The 22,431-nt window shown below is 42.3% G+C and overlaps 1 protein-coding gene across 1 annotated transcript in view; it reads right to left on the bottom strand.

The window, feature by feature from the left end:
• ADAMTS2 (ADAM metallopeptidase with thrombospondin type 1 motif 2) overlaps positions 1–22,431 on the bottom strand; it is a 180,889-nt gene that overhangs the window by 93,288 nt on the left and 65,170 nt on the right. The window contains exon 3 of the mRNA XM_086758550.1: positions 18,784–18,943. Coding sequence (XP_086614676.1) covers positions 18,784–18,943 — 160 coding nt within the window. The remainder of the gene's footprint in view (positions 1–18,783; positions 18,944–22,431) is intronic.

Raw genomic sequence — 22,431 nt, 5'->3', positions numbered from 1 at the left:
CGCTTCTGGATTTTTCATTACTTGGAAAGGTGGAGCTTCATTTTTATAATGTTAAATTCCCACCAGTCCCTGCTGACATTCATGATTTAACTGGCCAGGACTGCAGCGAACTGCTGAGCAATTCATTTAAAGAAATAGGTTGGATATATTAGCTCAGAATTTTCTGGCAGCAGTTCCTATGTTTGGTTAGTGTATACCGCAGCACAGACATTCAATGGTCTATTTTCCTCTTTGCAGAGAACAACATTCCCCCCGTTTTTGGAAACCATCTAGCACAGGGAAAATACAGAGGTGGGACTAGAGTCGACTGTCAGTCGAGCTGGTAGATATTTAGTGTAATCTTGACGAAGTCAATGGTTTTGAAGAGTTTTGGACCATCACCAGCGTAGCTGAGAGAAGTTATTGGTGCAGTAACTCTTGAAAAGCCTCTGTATGACATAGATGTAATGATTCAACACCTGCATTATTAAGAATTTTGTTTGTGATTATATTTGATTATCTCTGAAACCTTTTTTAATTCCAAGTCAGGATGCGATGCGATGCCATCCCAACATCACACAGCCACAATCCGTGTGGGAAAGTATCCCTTAAAGCAAATAACTACACCCAGTATCAGGACAGCACTGCAGGATTAACAGCATCCCCTCCACATTTGAAATTGCTTTGTCCCAGTTTGGAATCTATAAAAGCCAGCCCTGCTCAGTAAGGATGTTTTAATCACAGAGGCTTACTCAGGAATACAAACATATGAATAAGAGTCATTACTCCTTCCAAACACCACCAAACCACAGCAGAACATGAACTCTGCTCAAGGACACACATTTACTCAGCTGATGACTACGTTGCCAAGCTGCCTACCCATTTGCTTTATTTTTCTCTTTAAAGGGTGTGGAAATCTTTGTTCACTTAAAGGCATCCTTCTGGTTCATTGTCCTAGATCACTTACCATCTGGGTGATGACTATCAGTACAAGCAACAGTGTGGGTACTGGGAGAAAGGTGCCTTATCCCAAGCAGAATCTGTCTTCCCACAGAACTAAGTTACACAACAACACAAGCGAGGTTGCATTATTTTAACAACAGGAGGTTACATTAGTACAATTTTTGTATTTACATAAAGATGAAGAAAAAAAAATAATCAGTTACAGGAACTAAAAAGTACATCTTGATTGAAAGATGGCTGAGACAACCTGATAACAGCTTCTGTGTCTAGAAAACACTGGCACATGGAAGGGAGGGAATTTTTTTTAAGAAAAAAGTGGGGGAGGGTTAGCTACAAAGGATAGATTGTGAAAAATTATTAAACCTAGACCCAAGAAAACATTTTTAAGCAGTGAGATCATTTAGACTACAACATAGGCTCCAAGTGCAAATTATTGAATTTCTTTCTCTGGAATTCTTTTAAATAAGTGTGAACAAAGCACAGGAGGGAGTGGTGGTGCAGGGCTCGGGGTGCACCAAAGGACCAAAGAGATTATTTCCATAGCAGACAGAGGATACTGATACCGCTACACAAGCGACCGCAAAGACCTGGAGTACTTGGCTTCTGAATCATAAAGGACCATAAACATCTCACATCCTAACCACATTTCCAAGGTTTTGCTTACACTGAAAAATCATACATCAGATGGTACGCAGAGCGGCGCGATGCAGAGACATATGTGAAGAGAGAGGAATCATTCGTAACCGTTGCAAACCTTCCCTCTGCAGGGAATCCTGCGTTTCTCTGGGTTACACAGAAATTATTAAGTACATTTCCTACCCATTTGGTCAGAGGGAGTGAATATGCAGAATGGAAAGTAACAGCCTCTCAAGACAAGTAAAACTTGAGAATACCAACAGTCAAGAAACAGATTGGAAATACCAAGTCAAAATAGGACTTTCATTTTAATTCAGGAAACCATTATCAAACACTCAAAGCTAGGAGAAAAATACAGCCAAAATCAACTAACAGCAAGGAAAATGCCTCCAACCAAATGGTCTGACTGAATGCTTCTCCATGCTCACATAGGGAAAGGCTGGTACGTATGAGTCTGTCCAATCAAGAACTTAGAGCCTTCATGAAAAATCATTTGCACCAAATTTTCAAGTTTATTTCAAAAATATTTGTTCCTTCAGCTAATTGTACGTTACTTGGAAAATTCAAACCACATTTCACTTCTGCTTTGATAAGAATAGTTATAAAATCAAAAGAGGCTCTGATTTTAGCCAAAATTTATCGTATTTTTCCAGAGGGGAGGAAAAAAACCAAAACCAGAGAAGAAAAAGAAGAAAAAAAAAAAAGAAGATATACCTTTGTGGGTGGCCTCCTGAAAAACTGGCAAAAGAAACTCACTGCTTTCCAGTTTTACTTCTATATTCAGAGATGTTTGCATAACTTTTGCATTTGGAAAGGATCTTTCATATTTCAGGGGAAGATGGTTCTAGTAAGAAAAAAAATTGTTCACCCAATAACAAGTTCCTTTTGTATTCTTCACTTTTAGTTTAGCAAAGAAAGCTTCATCTTGTTCAGCAACACAATCCAAAAACCACTGAAACTCAATTCTTATCAAAGAGACAATCCTAACAAAGCTCTTGAGAGCAGAACATCCTTGAGACTAAGGTTTTGACAGCAGCTTGTTCATCCGGGTTTCCTCCTACTTCTGCTCTTTATCTTCCCAGAAATTTTGCCCAGGTGGAATTAGAGAACACTGTCTGTTTGTCTCACATTTCTAGATGTCCAGATGTCTGACCAAACTACTGGTGTTTTGGACCACTCCTCCATGGAAGAGCACTAGTCATGAAGTAACCAACTCCAGAAGTGCAATAAATCGAGTGCAGCTGCAATGTACTGGAACAAGTGAGCCACACACATACCCAGTAAATCTGAGACATCCTTCAGCGCTGTCTCACATGTGCAGAGCATCTCTAAAATTTCCCAAGTACACACAGCAAGCAGGACGCAACTGGTATGTACTGGGTTTACAGGACAGTGGTGCAGGGCACGCACACAGAGTCCCCCATGTCTTGCATATTAAGTCCCACACAACTTGGACACTGCAGATTCACTCTGGTCAAAGCACACACAGATCCTTGTTTGGAAAATTCTGGACAGAATGATGACACCCAGGGCCTAACAGATTTGTCCAAGTTCTATTAAAACGCATCAAAAATCAGGTGACACTGAAATTCTTCATGAAACTTGATCATTTAGCCATAAGGATACATACTTCTTGCAAGATCCAGCTAAATCAGCAAAGAACAACACTTCAGATTGGAAGGCAGATTGGAAGACTCGAGTTTTTTGACACTGCTTAATTAAGCTATGCTGCTTTTCACACCAGGACTGCCAGCAGAAGGCAAAACATATTGCAAGCATACAGTTCTCTCTACAAGCAGACACTAAATGGCACTCCTTCTTCGCTTCCTCACTCAGCTACGTGCCGTTCCACCTTGCCCACCAGCCATCCTGGCAGGGAACCATCGTGCACTGAGCGTACCCCAGAGCTGCTCTACCCCAGGAACAATGGGAGGCGTGCTGCTGCCCTCACCCAGTCTGCCGGGGAGCCAACGGCAGGGACGAGGCACTACGTGTCTATGCTCCAAGCATGGAAGTTTTCTCCTGGCAAAGGGCAACGAAAGCACCTGCAGCAGCGGTGTGTGTCTTTAGACCCCTTTGCAAAGGGAGAGCACATCCCAGTCTGGATTTGCACAGCAGCTCGCCCTTCCAGCCCGAGCTCAGCACTTCCAAGGGAAGGACATTCACCCTGAGCTCTTGGCAGCGTTTCTGAAACATCCTGTTAATCACTTTGAGGTTTTTAAGAGCAAAAAGTGAAATTAAATTAAGTCCAAGAGCTTACCCTGACTTTGTCATGAAGGCAATTGTGAGGGGGAGAAACAGAGGAGAGCCGATAACGGGTATAGAGAGGTCAGACCAGGAGCTTCAAAGTGTGTAGGTGCCTTATTGATTCCCTCTTCAGATCCTGAAACTAATGACATTACCTTCTTGAGATCCTTTCTATAGAGGCTGGAGACAGTAATTTCTCCTGGGTATCTAAAGAACCTGAAACTTGTTTTGAAAATTTTGAACCATTTACATTTATTGTAAAGGAACTGAGAAAGGTATTTGCACATGACAATGACTTCTGGAAGAATGGGGAGAGACCAGTGCTGCAAGATACTTTTGGTGTCAGTGCACAGGGAAGTGTGCTTCTATCCTTTTCAGCTCTAACAGAACTGAGAGGTGCTTTACTTGGATTTAATGGATATTTTAGGATTTGAGGAGCAAGGATTGCCTCTTGGTTTTGTGTTTCAAGCCAAATTTGCCCATGAATGAGAAATTCTCCTAACTGCTAACACATTTACATCAAATTCTTCCAACAATTTCACTATAAATTGGAAGAAACCAAAATGAGAGCAACAAAGGTCTCATGCAACATGACGTCTTGGTATTCAGTAGTCAAAATACGGACAGAGTATGACTGGTTCCTCAAAAAAAAAAAAATCTGGATGAGAAGCATGAAAGATATTAGGATAGCTGAGAAAGATGGAAATCACCAAGACATTCACCTGGAGACCTAAATTAGTTTTGGTTGTTAAAAAAAAAAGTGGCTAAGCTGGATGAGACAAAAAGAGAGGAATGGGAGGAATAAACCAGTAACAACAAAGCTAAGGAGTAAAAATTTTAGACTTTTTACAATTACACCATAGAGTTGAAATAGCTTTGGTGAACTGAAACAACATACAGAAGAACAGCCCAATGCTAATGCAATCAATTACTGAAATCAGTTGAGCAGTTTTCAGAAAACCAGAGCAGAGGGATGAGAAGAAGTTACTGCTACATGAACACAAACCAGTGATTTTTGGAAACTACTATGGGAAAGGAAGGTGCTATGTATGTCCTGCAAATTGGATTTAAAACAAAGTATGAATGGAATAATAGATTAAGCACAGTGAAGTGCATATCCCAAAAGAGGGCTGTACAAAGAAAATTCAGAAAATTATTTAATCAGAAAGCCCCGGAAGCAACGGAGGCGCAATTATTACCTACAGAGCTTAAAATTACATCCCAGCTCTGAATGCATCTGTAACAAACACTGGAGGAAGGCATATCTGACCAGGTGATAGGAAGAAAGGCTGCACTCATTAAAAAGAAAAAGAAGCAGCTTGCTCTGAAAGCCCAAGACATCTAACTTGGTCACTTACAATCTGGAAGCTTCTTATCAGATTCATTAACGACAAATTGGTTGAACTGGTTGAAACTAATGATGTGTTTCTTGAGATGAGGAAGCGTATCGACAAAGCATAAGTGGGGAGGAGAAAAAAAAAAAAAAATTCATCTCATGGTGGCCAAGCTGCTGAAGGCAGAAAAAGACTGCCTGAATGCTGAGGAAATTATGTGAATGTGTACGACATTGTCATAAGCCTGTGTGCTAAGCGATGAAAGCACATCTGTTGCAAATGTAAAACAGCACATAAAAGCCTACAATCTATGCGTGCAATGCAGTGGAAAACCTGTAAAAAGTAAGACTATTTTCCGAGGGGCTCTAATAATTTTTCACAAACAATGAAAGATGTTGCTGTCTCACGACAGGTATAAAAGGGGTGCAGGGAGTGAGGAACTGTGTGGTGTGGCTTTGTTAGGAATACCTGGGTCCATTCCATCATGGCCAGAGGTGCGCTCCATCATTAGGAATATACAGGTCGTATTCTCAATGCTCAACTCTTAATGTAACTTCAAGTTACAGATTAGTTTCAATGTGTTCAAATTAATCTCAAAGTAAATCACGAAACCCAGTAGGTACAAAACCAATCAAAACAAAAGCAAAGACATTTGCAATTCAGGAAAATTCAGCCACGCAGTTTCCCACAGCCTTGCACTGGATCTGTCCCCGCTAAATTCACCAGGAAATTTTCCATTACAATCAGTGTGAACGGGATCAAGTGCATGGCTTGGCTGAACCCTAACCACTTGCCAACCAGTAATTTATTATTACAAAGGCAGTTCCCAGAAAATGTATTCATATAAGGTCTGTGAGAATTAGCTATCACATAACATGCGTTGCCTACAGGAATTCTAGAAGAGACACTAATTTATTTGGTGGAAGTACAGTTCCATCTCACATTGCAAAGACTTTGAGCTCTCCTTTAAAAACTTCAAAAAATTGAAAAGAAATAATCTTAAGGAAGAAATGTGGCCTTTTAGCTAAGTGATTCTTTCTCTGAAGTGATGGCGGGGGCATTTCCAAGAACCTCTGGGAGACAGTCAGGCTTTCCAGTTGTCTGACCTGAGATCCGTAAGGACTGTAAATCCTACCAGTGCAATCAATCTCATCTGCTGCAAATCTTCAGAGCTTAGACACATCAGTTTTCTTGCAAGGAATGCTCTGCCCTTTGCCTATGCTTTCCTCCAGGGTTTCAACAGCACAGACGACCATTTAATTCTCTTCAGGATGTCTGATAAGACGTCTCAAGTGGAACAGCAGGCAATCAGAGTTATTATGGACTAGTAAACACTTCCACAGAGATCTAAGGCTTCACTAATTCAGGCCGTGCACCCTTCCCGCTCACATCCCATCACCATCACCAACAGCCAGGATAACAGGAGCACAAAGGCAGCCAGGTGAGGCTCTCTTGAAGTCTGTTAACACCTCTAACAAAAGTGTAAAAATGTTGTAGCAACTCCCATTACAATCATCCCACCTCTATCACACATCCAGCCACAAACACAAAACAGATCCACAGCCAAAAAATGGCAGAAACGAACCCCTCAGGGCTGCCACTTGTTGTTACTCACCATCAGCGGAGTCTTAAACAAAACTTCCACTTAACTTTCAGCCCAGACTTTAGGCTGAAGTCTGTGTTTTCTCATCTGCACGTTGCTGCTATGCTGTTGTCCATACATTTTGCAGCAGACTGATAGATTTTGCCAGTCTTCCAAAAATATTCTGCTTCAGTAATTTATGACCTGCAGGTCAATATCTGAAACGCCACAATGGGTTGCCATGGAAATGTCAATACCATCCGTTTCTCTGCACACATGTAATTGGGATATCCAAGAAAAATATCTGGAAATTTAGAAATTATATTCAAGTCATCTTACAACAACTCAAAATCAGATTTTCCCCCTTTGTTATATTTCATGCTAGAGATTGAGCAGTGTTTTAGGGTTGCCTAGGACATTTAATACCCCTAGCAAGAGCCTTTGGGCTGCCTTTTTCTAACCATTTCATAGTTTAACAAGTCTCCAGAGACTCTGCTTAAAGAAAAACAAAGCAAAAATACTTCAGTTTGCAAGTAGAATATAAAGTTTAAATGTACGATTTTCAGTCTGCTTTTCAGTCAGACCTTTTTTAACAGGGACTGGGAAAAGGCTAAGTCATACTGGCAGGAAGAATGGCCAGCAAGCCGATGAACAAAGATTCCAGCCCAGATTTAATCCATGGCTTTAGACAATACATCATTTTAAGCTCAGATCCCTGAAAGAACTGACTCGTCAATCCCCATGAAAGCCATTTTTTTGATGTATTAAAAAAAAAAAAAAATTGCTTTAAAAGCCACTGAACAAATATATCCAAGCTCCAAATATCTAGGGTCTGGTATATCCAACTTCAACAAGAATAAATGGGCACGAGAGCACTGAGACGCAGAACAGATCTCTGTAAAATGGGGACCGAACCTCTGCCCCACTCCACAGGGAGAAAGACATGAATGACTGCAGTTTGTTCGTTACTATAAATAGCAGTGTCTCTCTAAAAAAGGAAAACCCTAGAAAGAAACCCAGTAGGATGAATGAACTCTGAACACAGTGACATAGTGAAGCTCAATTAGACAACAGGATTGCTCCCACGCAAAACACAGCTCCTAAGATGCAATTCTCAGTGCATGATAATTTCATATACATCAATAGTCAGTCAAGAGCAATTTCTCATGTCACTATTTAGTTCTGTTGCTACCAGTTATACCAGATGCTTCCCCATGAAGTGACCTGGGTTTGCTCACCCATGGAAGAATGATGTTTCTGAAATGGCACCACTTCATACGTTCAGAGACTAATTCAAAACCCCACGTCCCTTTAAACCACACTGCAATTTACTCTGAAGAATGGAAGATACTTCACCAAAAGTATTGGACAGACACAGAGTGAAGCAATGATTCATATTTCTTTAAAAGTATTTTTAAAAATCCCTATACCACCAAGGGAAACTTTGTCCACTAAGTGCGCAAGGTGATTTTGGAAGGGAGGCGCAGGGGCAGGCATTTCGGAGGCGGCTGCTTCAGGCATAAAACATTTATGTCTCTCGCCACTCCCACTCAGCAAGCACCTTCAAACAACTGTGATAAGCCGCCACATGCACAACAGGAAAAAAGATCCTGACAGGCAAACAGACGCAGTCACAAGGTGCACAGATACCTGACAAGGTTATGTGATAAAAAAAATCCCCACAGGTGGCAGTTCATAGAAACCATGATTAGGCTTTTATTTTCAGGTTACTGTTAGGACTAAGGATGTCTTGTGTGTGACTCCTTCTTTGGATAAAAGAATCCTGCCTCAAACGTTCTGTAAATAATCACTCCAGTTTTTAAAAAGCTACGATTGTTGAAGCAATGTTAAAATATTAGCATTACCTGCAAAAAAAATAAAATGTCATGTCTCTTTTAGAACTGACAGTCTGTAGTGGCCAAACCCTGCAAAATGGAGCAAAGCCCAGGAGAATGAATTTTGTTCCAAGGACAACTGTCTGAAGCCCAGCAGTGCTGAAGAAAGCGATCCCGAGCACGGCGAGGATCCTGCAGCGTGACAGCCTTGGAGCGGGCCAGCAACAAGGGACTGGGGAGGCTGAGGCGCCGAGGACCGCTGCTCCTGACTCCCTGATGCTCCGTCCTTTGGGATTTCTGGCCGCCTTTCCTCACACACCCATCAGGCAGTACTGCAAAGGGCTGCTGAGAAACCTGCTCTGAAGAGCTACTCACTTCTGTAACTGTCAGCTCTGGAGTTGAAATAAAACCTAACCCCTCGCCTTCCAGATTGTGATTAATAATTTTTCCCCTTGAAAGCACTACACATTGCTGGGCAGGTGAGCCGTGCCAGATGGTCCGTGCACACACAGAGAGCTGGAACAAGGAAGCGACTGCACAAAAACTCACAGATAAAAGGAAGAGCAAAGATGCATACCAGGCTTTTAATCAAACAACTTGCTGAAAAACCAAGTACACAGTATTTAACCCATTAACAAGCACTGCAGCTGCAAGAGCTGTGCAACATCATGTAGTGAGACCTCTTGGTCTGTAAGAGACTTTACCCTTTGCACGGGGATGGGATAAGTGGACATGGGAACCGGATACCGCTGTCTGTCAGGGTCTCCTTCAAGACAAGCAGCCAGCAGAGAGCAGGGTCCCCATGGGCATTGGGCTAGGATGTCATTAGCACAGTGTTAGACCGGTTCAAACCAACTACCAAACCTTGTTCTTATTACGATAGCAGTTTCAGAATATCAGGACACGGGTCTGTGCAGGCAATGTTGCAGGGTTCGAAGCAGGCAAGCACATTGTACCGTGTCCGGGATGTGATGGCACATCACTGGAGCAGCCAGCGGTGGCTGCTCACCTCCAGGCCTTCAAAGAAATGGTTCAAATCCAAGAAGACACCGCTGTATTTACACAATAATCATTGTTTGGCTTAGGGGTACATCATGATCCAAGTCAATCCTGCAGACAGAACATTTTAAATCTAATATGCAAACATTAGGTAACACAGCTCCTGAGGTTTACATTCAAATGAGCAAAGATCATTAAATTCAAACTATTACCAGCAAATATGCATGTGGGACTTCGTGCCATACATACTTTGGGATGAAATATTTTGAAAGATAATTATAAATCATTTGTAACATGATCATCTAAAAAAATTAGAGTTTGTGCTCGCAGTTTGCAGTAATATAGTTTCTGCTACTGCTTTAACCCACTTATCCCACTGTTTCTGCTCTACAGAAAAGCAGAAATTTTCAATAAATTAGTTCTCTACTGTACCGAAGTGCCAATTCAAAGCAACTGAAATCTGAAATTTTACTTGTTTTTCTCCTGAGCTAAGATCCTCTTGCCTTTTATAATTTCAGGAAAGCACAAGGGAAAGGAGATTTGCACTGGCTCAAATGAAAGTTAGCACTGCCGTTAGGTACTTTTCAAGTGAAAGTTATTTTTACCTAGAAAGCCCAGGCAGCCCCAAGCATTGCTTAGGGAATTCAAAACACCAACACAAATAAATAAGCAAGAGTTACAAAAGGGCTACAGAAAGTTACTACCCAGCACAGGCTCTGGCCAGTCCACCCAGCAGCTGTAGTGGTGAGCAGTAGCTGTCTGCACTGCTGAGGTCCCCCAGCACTGCTGCGTCCCACTGAGCTGCACGGGGGCCGGGATTGCAGCGGGGAAGGGAGGTGGGACAAGCAGTCGCGGCTACGCTGGGAGATGGGTTTAGGGCAGTGAGAAAAAGAGCCTTTAAAGGGAACAGTGCATAATGCAGTGATTGAATGCATTACATCATGCATAACCTACCACATACAGTCAGCTACAGAAAACAGCCCTTTAGCTCAGGCATCAGCTACCCAGGCTTTCGCTCTGAACGTGCCCGATGACGATTGTCCATGCAGCACGGAAATGCTCTCCCTCAAACTGCTGCTGAGCTCACGAGGAGCACAGCGTTTCCTCGTAGGGATGTGCTTGGCATATAGTAGCCACTATGAATTAAATTGGTGCAGAGAAAGACCAAGTGATTTGCTTCTCATTCTCCAGCTGAGTCTCATACTGCAATAAACACAGTGACCCTTCCAGTGCCCCTTCCTGCAAGCACCAAGGCACCAGCGGCACACAGCATAGCATCAGTGGCCAGCCACACAGGACCAGATTTCACACAGCTGAGAACAGTCAGAACCAGCTGGAATACATTTTTAATCCTTGGACCACTTCACAAGGCCTCACATGTGGCTCTTCTGTTGCAAGAAATTACAGACATGTAGATGTCTGAAGGATATCCGTCTCCCTTGCAACTCCAGGCTTGCCCATTGCTTTCATTTGACGATGCCTGGAGCTTTTAGCCTGATCAAATCACTTTATCATCATTATCATGGACAGCAGACAAAATTTATGCCGCTTTTAGTCAGAAAACATTTCAAACAGAAAATGTTTATCGGCATTTTCTACTAGAGCTTACTTCAGTGACGCATACCAGATGCTATTTTGCGTATTGTTATTAAACACAGAGCTTGAATCCAATGGTACCAAAACAGCAAACACTACATGCTACCCACATTTCTGAATTCTCAAGTTCCAGAATCCATTTCCTAAATGGAGATATGGGTTGCAGAACACTTTCAGTTTGTTGGGAGGGAATATTAAGGTCTTTCTGTGAACCAGTTTCTCCCCCTTTGTGCTTGGCAGACATCAGAACCTGCTGGCTCACTGCCATCCTCCGTCTTTCTCAGCAGGTTGGACAACACAAACACAACTTGTAAATAAACAAACCCCAATAGGATGACACTTTGCAGAAAAACTCACCAGTAAATGTGAAATTGCAAACACTGTGGGGGTGTGCGCATACATTTCCATAAGCTAAAACTCCTCACATGCCCGTGGGCGGCCGCGCACCCTCGCGCAAGCACGCGCGCATGGGCTCCGAAGGCAAGGTCTGACATGAACCGCTGCTCCGGTGAACTCTGCTCTTGTGCTGGGCCGTTACCAGCAAGAAACAGGATCGACTTTCAGTAAAAACAAGGTTTATGTTACTCTTGTCCAAAAGGCAAATACTTTGTTCTCTCTTTCCTCCCAGGAGACAGACAGGCTAAATTCATTAAGGACTGCGAGATCAATGGACATCATAAGAATAAAAACAAATCTTAATGAAATCTGTTGTGAAATGTTTTGTCTCTATAAACAAACAAGAGTTGACTAAATGTAAACACAAACAAACAAGTGATTAACCAAGCTTAGTTTCACACACCCTTAGTGCTGAATTAATCGATAGAAAAACATGAAAATTAAAATGGACACTTTCCCCATGCTTTCATCAGAGGTCCTCACAAAAATTTTGGAGAAGTATTTGTATGAGAACTGGAAACAGTTGTTTTATAGACCAATATCAGCTTTATTATCATTTTCTTATATTTAGCAACATTTGGTAATATTCAACTCCAGCTGTAAGCTGTTCACTACAATCACTTAAGAGAGCCTTGTCATAGCGTTTGAATTTAGTAGAGAGGCTAAAATGAACTCATCAGTTGAGAATGAAATTAATTTTATTTTTACCTTAGCTTAGCCCACACAGCTTTACTGCGGTCCTGATCCGCATGTGCATCACCACGCATCTTCAGTCAACATGTGCACTTCCCTTCCCCCGACTCCCCAAAACACCACAGCAAAATTACTAGTTTTAGGATTTAAAAAAAAAAAAAAAAAAACAAAAAAACCAGTTTGATTATCTTCATTATAATTTTATTTTCAGGCAAAAGAAAACTGACTGTCCCAGAAGCATGGGGCAGGTCAATTTTTACCCAAGACCACTCTGTGGCTCAGCTAAGGGCCACCCACTGGATGTCCATGGTAGAAAATCCCATCAACTCAGGAAAAATGAGGCTATTCCTTGTATTTCACACCATGCATATGTAAGAGCATTGTTCATTAGCATTCACCTAATCATCCCAGATGATTTACTGCACTGTTACAAAAATAAAACCTTTAGATTTATCCTCAAGTTTCTTATTAAAATTGCTGCAAGAGTTCTATTTGCCTGCGCTAACAAAGAACTGCTTCATCAGCTGCGCGTATGGTTGGGAAGGGTGACATCCAACAGCCTAACACTGCTCTCTGGAGACTTGTTTTTTTTTCACGAGAGCACAACCTTGCTTCTTATTTAAAAGTTAAATCACAACCAAATTCTCAATCTTTTTCTTCCCAGAAAAGCCCCATGAATTTGCAACATGAAATTCAGAGAAAACCCAAGGCAGGAGAAAGACAGATGTATTTATCATGCACAGATGATGTAGGAAGGAGACAAAAAATATTGTCATCAGTGCCTTACTGACTGCAAAGTAAGGGAACAGTAATTAATCAGCAGCAGTACACACTGAGAGGAAATATTGATTGAATTTGGAGAAACTTCAGTTTCCTGAAGGAACTGTTTTCCTGCAAAGGTAACCAGGAAAGTTTCTGTAAATTAGAATGGCAACCAGCCAGCCTGCAGCTAATCTGAGTGTCATTTCAGGCAATCCAGAAAAATATACACCAGATGCATGTTGGTTTCTAAAAAGTAATTTAAATACATTAGTAAATCAATGGCATTGACAGTTTGATGGACTATGATGGAGGAGCCTTCCTCTGAAATATCATCTTTAAAACCTGCAAAGCTCTGGCAACTGAGTTGTTACAACTTTATCAATATTTTTAACTTTCTTATCTTTTCCAGCATCTTCTAGTGTTTGGTCATTTCAGCTTGTATCAACATGGATTTCTCTCTTGCTGAATTGGCCCCCAGCCCCTCGGGACACCCTAACATCCCAGCAGCACGAGGAGGAGGAAAGGCTTTCGTCCTTTTGCATCATGGAGGGACAGGAGATGTTGGTCACAGGACTCAGGAGCACCTCTGCTCTGATGAGGCGTGGGTATCTGTCAGAAAGGAGCTCGTTGCCTCTATTGAGTAGAAGCAGGAATTTATTTCTGGCCTTTTACCTGACTGGTATGCATTTATGGCTGGGGGGGAAGGTTAGCCACCCTCAACACAAAAAAAAAAAAAAAAAAAAAGGAAACAGTAGTAGAATTTAAAAAGAAAGAAAGAAAGGGATGTTTTTTGCCCCAAGTAGTACATCATGGGGTCACACGAAATGATCACATCTCTCAGGCCGAGCGACTACCCCTCTGAAGGGCTGCCCACGAGCAAACCCAAGCATTCCCGTGGGAAGGGGTCACCGTTCTCCAGCTGAGGCCGAGCCTGTCCATCCCACTAGCCTAGAGTACATTCATGATGGGACTTGTGTCAGATTGGGCTTGGCCATTCCAGGAGATTTAATTAGCAGTTAAAGAAACAACAATCTGCCTGGTTTAAGCACATTTGGAGAGTTACCTTGCTGTCTTCCTCAGTAATAAACTCTTCTTGGCTAAGGTCATCTTTCATCTGCACAGCAAATAAAACTGTCAACTAACGCTGAGTTTCTGTAACTCATCAGTCAGACAACACAATAAAACCCGGAGCAGCATATTTAGACAACGATTTTGAGAGAGAAGGCAAACCTTAAGCAAGTTTTTGTATAATCATTTCCTCTCAGCTGATCAACATAACAGACACAGTAATTTAGCTGGGGAAATGGGATATAAAGCTTACAAGCCTGATAATCAGATTATCTTTAGATCAAAAATCAAGCTGGTTTTCCAGACCTCACCATAGCCATTAATTAAATACTCACCATCTCTTCACCTAATTTCTAAAGAATATTTAAGTAGAAATCCAGCAGTTTTAAGAAAAAAAATAAAAAATAAAAACCAAAAACCCACAACCTCCTCTAGCTCGCCTATTTAATTCTAGTTCTATCGTGTGGGAAGTTTTACTGCTGTCAAGCAACATTTCTCATCCTTTTAAGAAGGAATTCAACTGGAAATATTAAAATATTTTCAACATGCTGCTTATTTTTATCTATAAGAAGATAAATTACCACATGCATGTAAGTAGTAAAAGCAGTTGCCAGAAAAAAGAGGGTTTGTTCCCACCACACCTGCAATACATCAACCACTACATGAAAATATTTCTCTTTCCAAGACAATTAGCCTAATTTGTAGTGAGCTCACACAGACTTTCACAGTACTGCTCTGCTGCACATTATTACTTGCCCAAAATATAATGCTTACATTTCTCCAGTACGTTGTTTAACAGTACTGTTTAAGAGGGGAAACCAGGTAGAAATATTACACACTTGGTGATTCTCACAAACAGCAGATAATCCTCCACCCGTCAAAACACAAGGATTCAGGCTGCCAAAACAAGTATTTACCTTTCCCAATATCCTGATAGCATTTTATGTAAACATAAAAGTAGATCTGGTACGGTCTGAAATCGGACCCCGGCCGCTCATTCCGTGCTCGTTCTCTCCCAGCACATCCCAGTTTGTAAAACCCAGCATGTCGGCAGAGCCTTTACAAACGAAGATGCATACACCTTGATCTCTCTGGGGCTTAGGAGGTTGTGTCTTTCGTTTGTTCATATTTTTAAACAGATAGAATAAAATCTCAATTTAGCTTACTATGATATAAAAGATAAGTAAGAGCACACAGAAAATGCTAGAAAAACCCTGCTGTCAGGTCCACCTCACTGTACCTGTTAGCACAATCTAGAATTTACTTCCACAGTAGGGAAAATGTTGGGTTTTTTTTTTTCTTTATGCATGAATCCACCCTCACCATCAGTCAATGGATCTGCCATTAGTCCTAGTTATCTTCTGGGGAAGATCAGCTGCCCATCAGATTGAGAGGTGTCTCTCCTGCTGTCCTGCAGCCCCGCGTCAAGCTCTCTGCCTGGGCAGCCATGGGGACGTGCGTGTTGACTCAGGGTACGGAGATCGCCAACAAACCACCATCCAGAATAACTGCATTTAGGAGACTATGTCCCCGTATAAATTCACTACCAAAATAACTACAGTTAGAACAAGTTTGCCCGCAAAGTCTCAAATGACTAAGTAAGACCACCCTGCTTAGGCAGCACGTTGGGCATGAAGAGCTCTTCACCTCTGCGTGGAGACAGGAGGTGTGAAAAACCCCTCTAGCACTACACAGCCCTGTGCCCTGCGCCCAACCGGGATCTTCTGCTCCACAGACCCACCTCCGCTTCCGCAAGGGAGAACCCTGGGAGATTTCCCTAAGAGCAGCATCCTAACGGACCCGCTGAATGCAGGAGTAAATCCCAAAACTCTCGGTGCACGACCACTGCCCAGCACAAGCCCCAAGCCCTTGACACAACGATGGACCCACTCAACTCCAAGTTCACAGAGCTTTCACAATTCCCTCACCTCCTGTTTCACTGGAGAGAGAACAGCTCTTCCTATTTTTTTGTGAAAAGAGCGCCAGAGATAGGAATATTTAGAAGGAATTCGTATCTTTCTATCCAAACCCAAACATTCAGGAATCATGACTCACAATCCCCTCCCAAATCATGAGATTAAATTAACATATCATGGGATTTTGAAAGATGCTATCTTCAAAATTATGGAATACTATACACTTTGTGTTACTCATTACTTTAAAATATTTACACAGTCAAAAACTACGAAGTTTTTATCAACAGTTAAAAGAGTCAGAAGCTCACCTAGAGAAAAAAAGTCATCACATATTCATAAGATTCCTGGAGGCTGGACCTTTAAAAATAGTCCAAGTGCTACAATTCATCACATGTAAATTTATGGGACTTGGCAACAATGCAGTTGTCTCCAGGGATGGTGGAAGAGAGGGAGTACTCTTGGTTAAATTTTTTTTTTTTTTTTTAAAGAGACACAGCATGCTGAAAGTGCCCTACTAAGTATTTCCTAAATAAGCCCATTGATTAATTCAGAGCACTACGCAAACACGCAGCACAGTGTGCTTATCAATACCCAGTATTGATACTGGGTATTGATACTTTGACGTTTGTTAACCAAAACTAGATGGAAAAAGACAAACTGGAAAATAAAATTGCAACTTCTGAAAGCATGCCCTTTCCATGCCTGTTGCCTACAGCAAATCAGAGGTGGGAAGCCAGGTTTAATAAAAAGTAGAGAACAGACCAGTTTTGGAGTGGTCATCCATGTTTTTCGTAAATGCAAAGAGAATTTCATGAAAAAAAAAACCACATGTACAGTATAGTGGTTTTTTTTTCCAAAATAAAAACTAATCTTTAATCAATTTTACAAACCAAAAGATGGCGGATGGAAGGAGAGATTACTATTCTTAGGATTTTTTCCTTATTTTAAAATTTGAAATATGAAAAATCACAACTATTCCTACGTATCACCACGGTCAGTGCTAATTCTCACCCTGGCCTAGTACGAGTTCAGCCTCTCATCTGCCTTTTAATCCCACAGTGCTGGCTGATGGCTAAGGCTGTTTCATGCCATTGCACCAAAGCCTCCAAACTTCAGTCCTTACGTGAGCGCACGGCGGAGGTGAGGTGACAGACGCAGATGTTCTGTGGCATGGCACACCGCATGTAGCTTCGCTGCCGGTTGCGGCGGACAGCCCAGGAGCATCCCCACCGTCAGCTCCGTGAGCAGCCACGCAGCATGGCACCGCGTTTCAGAGAGGTGTTTTCAGATGCTGCTGTCAGAGCCTTCCTCTAGCAGGTACCGCATGCCAATAACTGGAGCTGATCTACAATTTATGCTTTGCTGTGTACCAGACTCCTACTCCTGAGGAATATTTACCATCCAAAAACAAAAATACTGCCATAAGGTGTGAAAAAAATCAAGTCTCTTTTGTTTAAGAGGAAACACAGTGACTGGCTGATATTTTCCAACACTGCAGTAATTTTATAAAACATCTACTAAGAGAGCAACTTCCAGCCCATGATTCTGGGATTGCAGCACTCAGACTCCTGCGTCCCCCAGCTCTGCTCCAGAATGAGCACCAACGCAATCAGAACAGCCCAACGCAGCACCGCATCAGGCATAACATTCATGGGCCATTTGGATGGTCAAAGTGGAAAAAAATAGTCAAATGCTATTGCTTGCTTCCTTTTCTCTCCCCATTCCAACTTGAACATTGAGAAATTTACGTTATTAATTCAGCCCTAATTTCTGGGGCCCATCTCTGTAAATATCTGTTCCTCTAAGTGGTTTCTGGGCATCATTCTATGCAAGAGTGATGGCAGAGTTTTTACAACAGGTACCATACTTTTCATCTTTTGAAAATTACTAAGGTAGCATAGTAGAGGGCTAGGGATCACTGGGAAGATTTCTACAAAGCAAAATCTAACACTTTTTTTTATACTTAAAAACATACTTTCCTACAATAAGATAATATTAGGGTAGAGTGGCAAATAACCCTGGTTTGGTACACATATTTGGAACAAAAATGTAGCTGCTTTGTTGCTTCCACGCAAACGACCCAGTTAATCTCAGTGTTAACATCAGCTGTCAAAACATCCACTTACCAGATTTGCATCCCTTATTTATTCAGCAAAAAGGTGTGACATCCAAGCAGTTACCAGAGAGAGAAAATACTCCATAGAATGGGTGTTTACATTTATCTCCCATTATTCCATCACTGTCTATCACAAATGTAGTACATTAAATTCCATACTTGGAAACACATAAATAAATCAAGAAAATTTGTGTTCATGTCTGGAGATACCGTTATTTCCCTTGTTGGGATTAAGGCCAGCCCAGCGAAGACTGTAAGAAGCCCGTGTACCACGTTTCAGCCTTGGTGTGTCCTTGCTGCAGCCTTCCAAGATGGCCTTTAGAAAGTCAGCACTAACACCCATCCCCAGCGCGCACGAGCACCTCTGCTCCATCCTCTGCTCTGACCTGGGGGCACACACGACTTCACGCTGGTTATCTCCAGAGCCAAGGAAACTCTTCAAAGCACAGGCAATTCCACCATCCTGGAGATGGTTTTGGCTGCTGCAATACTTGCTTACCCCAGGCAAAGTGTTCAACTCCTTCCCTACCTTTTCATCCACAGGGCAAGAAGAATGCATTTCCATTTTCAAGGGTAAAAAAGCCAGAGACAGCAGATCACATTGGCTACATGCCTTTAGCTACCCATTATACATCAGCTGGCATTAATATCTCTGCCTTACCTTTATACAGAGTATCCACGTTCTCAACAGGAAGCTGCTTCTTGGCAGCTGCTCTGCGATAGACCACGTGCGTTCTGCCTCCTCCCTCCTCCTCCTCCTGGGCCCCCTTCTCCAGAGGTTCAATGAAGAACTCGTCCTTGTCTGTGCGAATCATGCCAGCCTGCAGCGACAGGGCAGAGATCGAACTTGGCGTTACTGCACATCCAGCAGACGTTGTGAGTAAACAGTGACAATATGCTTAAGCACACCCTAGTGCTCTCTAGAGAGCAATTAGGATGCAGAGAGGAAACCAGGTGAATTCTTTATTAGAGCAAAACAAAGCATCTTCTGCCTGACTTGACAAGAAAGGACAAAAGGTACAACCCTGAACCAAAAAGACTTCTTCTCAAACCACGTGAGAAGTATAGGTCTAAGAATGTGCGTAGGAAATACCCTCTCCGCTAGAAACCAGTTACAATGAGCGTTACTATGACCTTAGCTATCTGGCCAGCCCAGACCGCTCCAGTGTTTACTATCTCTGCTAAACAAAGGATCATTTCAGCACCATGAGCTGGTCCTGATGTGCAGTTCAACAGCGAAAAAATGTAGAGTCAGCCTTTCTGTTCAGAAGCAAGACGGAACAGTATTACGTCTTACACGCAGGCAAACTAAGCTTTGTGATTACTTCCCCCTTGACACAAAGGGTTCGGCTGACAAAACACTCTTTTAAGAATTAGTCAGAACTAGTTTAGAAAAGGTGTCAGTAGCGCATTGCTAAGAAATAAAAACTTATTCAGACTGGGTCAGATACCCTGGTACAAAAAAATGAGAAATTTGCTCTGCTACAGAGCGGCTCAAAGGAACATCACCCAAACAATTCTCACTGTGTTCAGGGGAAACCCTCATAAAGACTGAAAATTTTAAAAAGAAAAAGTGTTTTCATCATCTTCATGCAGGTGAAACACCTTGGGCACCTGGATCACCTGCCTTTGTCTGCTCTTGCAGTCCTGCCCTACTGCAGATCAGAGCAGCCAGTAGCTGGCTTGCAGAGATGGTTGGCTTGAATCAATTTTTCTGCCTATGTTTGCACATCTGTGTTTGAGAACATAAACTAGTGAACTCCTAGCTTGTAAACAGAAAGTCTTACTATTAACATAAAAGAAATTCTTTAGATTATATTGAGAGAAGCCCCAGATTCAACCTTCAGAAGCTCCTTCATCACGCTCTTTCCCAGTCTGCCCACTAATGACGCTGGAGTCACTGGACTTTCAAATTAGGCACAGAAGAACATCTTGACACCGTGACACACTTCAGCCTCAGCTGCATCAAAAGAAGCATGGCCAGCAGGTGAGGGAGGTGATTCTGCCCCTCTACTCTGTTCTCCTGAGACCCCACCTGCAGTACAGTGTCCAGCTCTGGAGCCCCCAACATAAGAAGGATGTGGGCCTGTTGGAGAGGATGATCCAGAGGAGGCCACGAAGATGATCAGAGGGCTGGAGCACCTCTCCTGTGAGGACAGGCTGAGAGAGTTGGGGCTGTTCAGCCTGGAGAAGAGAAGGCTCCAGGGAGACCTTAGAGCTGCCTTTCACTGCCTAAAGGGGGCCTACAAGAAAGATGGGGAAAGGCTGTTCAGTAGGGCCTGTTGTGACAGAACAAGAGGCAATGGTTTTAAAACAGAAGGAGGCAGATTCAGACTTGATATAAGGAAATTTTTTTTTACGATGAGGGAGGTGGAACACTGGCCCAGGTTGCCCAGAGAGGTGGTGGTTGTCCCATCCCTGGAAACATTCAAGACCAGGTTGGATGGGGCTCTGAGCAACCTGATCTGGTTGGAGATGTCCCTGCTCCTTACAGGGGGGTTGGACTGGGTGGGCTTTAAAGGTCCCTTCCAACCCAAACCATTTTATGATTCTATGTAGGCTTCTTGGAGCCTAAATCCTCTCCTGGGTGAAGTGCCACCTTAAACTGCCAGGCAAACGAGTTTGCCTCCTCCTTTGAACCCAGAATCCTCACGTGAAACAAGTATCATCTAAACACTCTCATCATATCCCAGCACTGAAGTTCTCATACCACACATATTTTTCTTCTGCAAGCAGCAAACTACATTCCTACTGCTATAAATACAGTATGTTCTCCGGTTCCCTCCTTGGAAAAATGTCAGGTTCATTTGTCATGTCTTAACTTACATTAGGCAAGATTTCCAGTCCCAGATTTCATCTATATAATGTATACAAAAACAGATTGAAGGGGAAGGATTAAAGAAGCAAAATTATATGGAAGCAATTTAAACTGATGCCATCCTGCCTCTACAGAGGAAACTGAATTTGAAATCCTGTCCTGTTTCTTCTTATCTAATTTAGATTCTACATCAGACACAAAAAAAAAAAAAAAAAAAAAAAGGTGAGACAGGCTCAGCAGCTCAAGGAAGCAAAGACAACCAAGAAAATAAGTGCTGAACCCAAAGAGGCAGCAACTGATCTTTTACTATAAAAAGGAATACATGAAAAATTCAGATTTCATGTTATTCTCCTTTAAATGTATATTTTAATTGTATACACACTCACTTCTTGGTATTAAATATTACATCCAGAAATTTTAAAATCTTTTTACAAGAAATGCAGAAGTAAAGATCAAGAAGGAACAAGCGTCTGCATGCTCAGCTGCACAGCGTACAACGCACACGCCATACCTACGCCCAGGAGAAACAGACAGAGCACTTCACTGCCACGTGAAAAATACGTGAGTTTGTTTTTAGCAAGTAAATGACATGCTTGCACACACGTTCACATGAATTTCTGGATTTATTAAACCTACTATTAACTAAGCAGCTAATGCCAGGTCTTAGTTTAAAATGCAGACATACTTCACGATCCCGGGGGAAACCGCCGCTGTACGCCGTATGCGGCAGAGGGTACTGACGGGAGTTTGGAGGAATCTGGATTTTCTAAGAAAATGAACAGATGGGCAACTTCTACAAACAGTAGTTGAACTGATGAGACAGAAGAACAACTTTTATAGGCGAGCTCTAGCTTTCAGGGCACTATGGCCTTTTGTAAAAGAAAACATCTGGTCAGAGTGAAGACTGGCCCCTGAGAAGATGAAGGTGACACCCTGGGACAGACTGTAAGACTGAACAAAAGAGATACTGGAATGCTGGTTCCCAAGACGTAAAACCAGGGGTCAAAAACTGATATTGCCTGCAGATCATTGTGCCTGGTGCTGGCCCTTTGGTGTGCAGGGGGATTCACGTGGCACTGAATACTGCCAAACTGCAGGCCATCCACGAGGTGCTCTTACTTAACACTCTGCTTCTCAGACAGACACGGCACCATGCTGTACATCCCCATGGCAGTATCCTCCTTAATCCTGTTGGCGTGTAGAAATGAAGGAATTCAACCTTCAAAGACTGCTGAATATTCTTTTCTCATTTTAATCTTGGACTAAAATAACTTTGTCTCTTATACTAAAATGTCTCTTTTCCTTTAGTCCTGAGAAACACATCAATTCTTTTTGGTCAGAATTATTAGGAAAGAGTTAGTGTGTGCTTGAATTGTAAAAGAATTACAGAATCATAGAATGGTTTGGGTTGGAAGGGACCTTTAAAAGGCCATCCAGTCCAACCCCTCAGCATATCTCCTCTATTTTGAAACCATTACTCCTTGTCCTATC

The sequence above is a fragment of the Chlamydotis macqueenii genome, chromosome 14 (genome assembly GCF_036417535.1).
Source record: "Chlamydotis macqueenii isolate bChlMac1 chromosome 14, bChlMac1.mat, whole genome shotgun sequence".
NCBI lineage: Eukaryota > Metazoa > Chordata > Aves > Otidiformes > Otididae > Chlamydotis > Chlamydotis macqueenii.
Note: the sequence above shows the minus strand (reverse complement) of the source record. Positions and strands in the feature narration are given on the sequence as shown.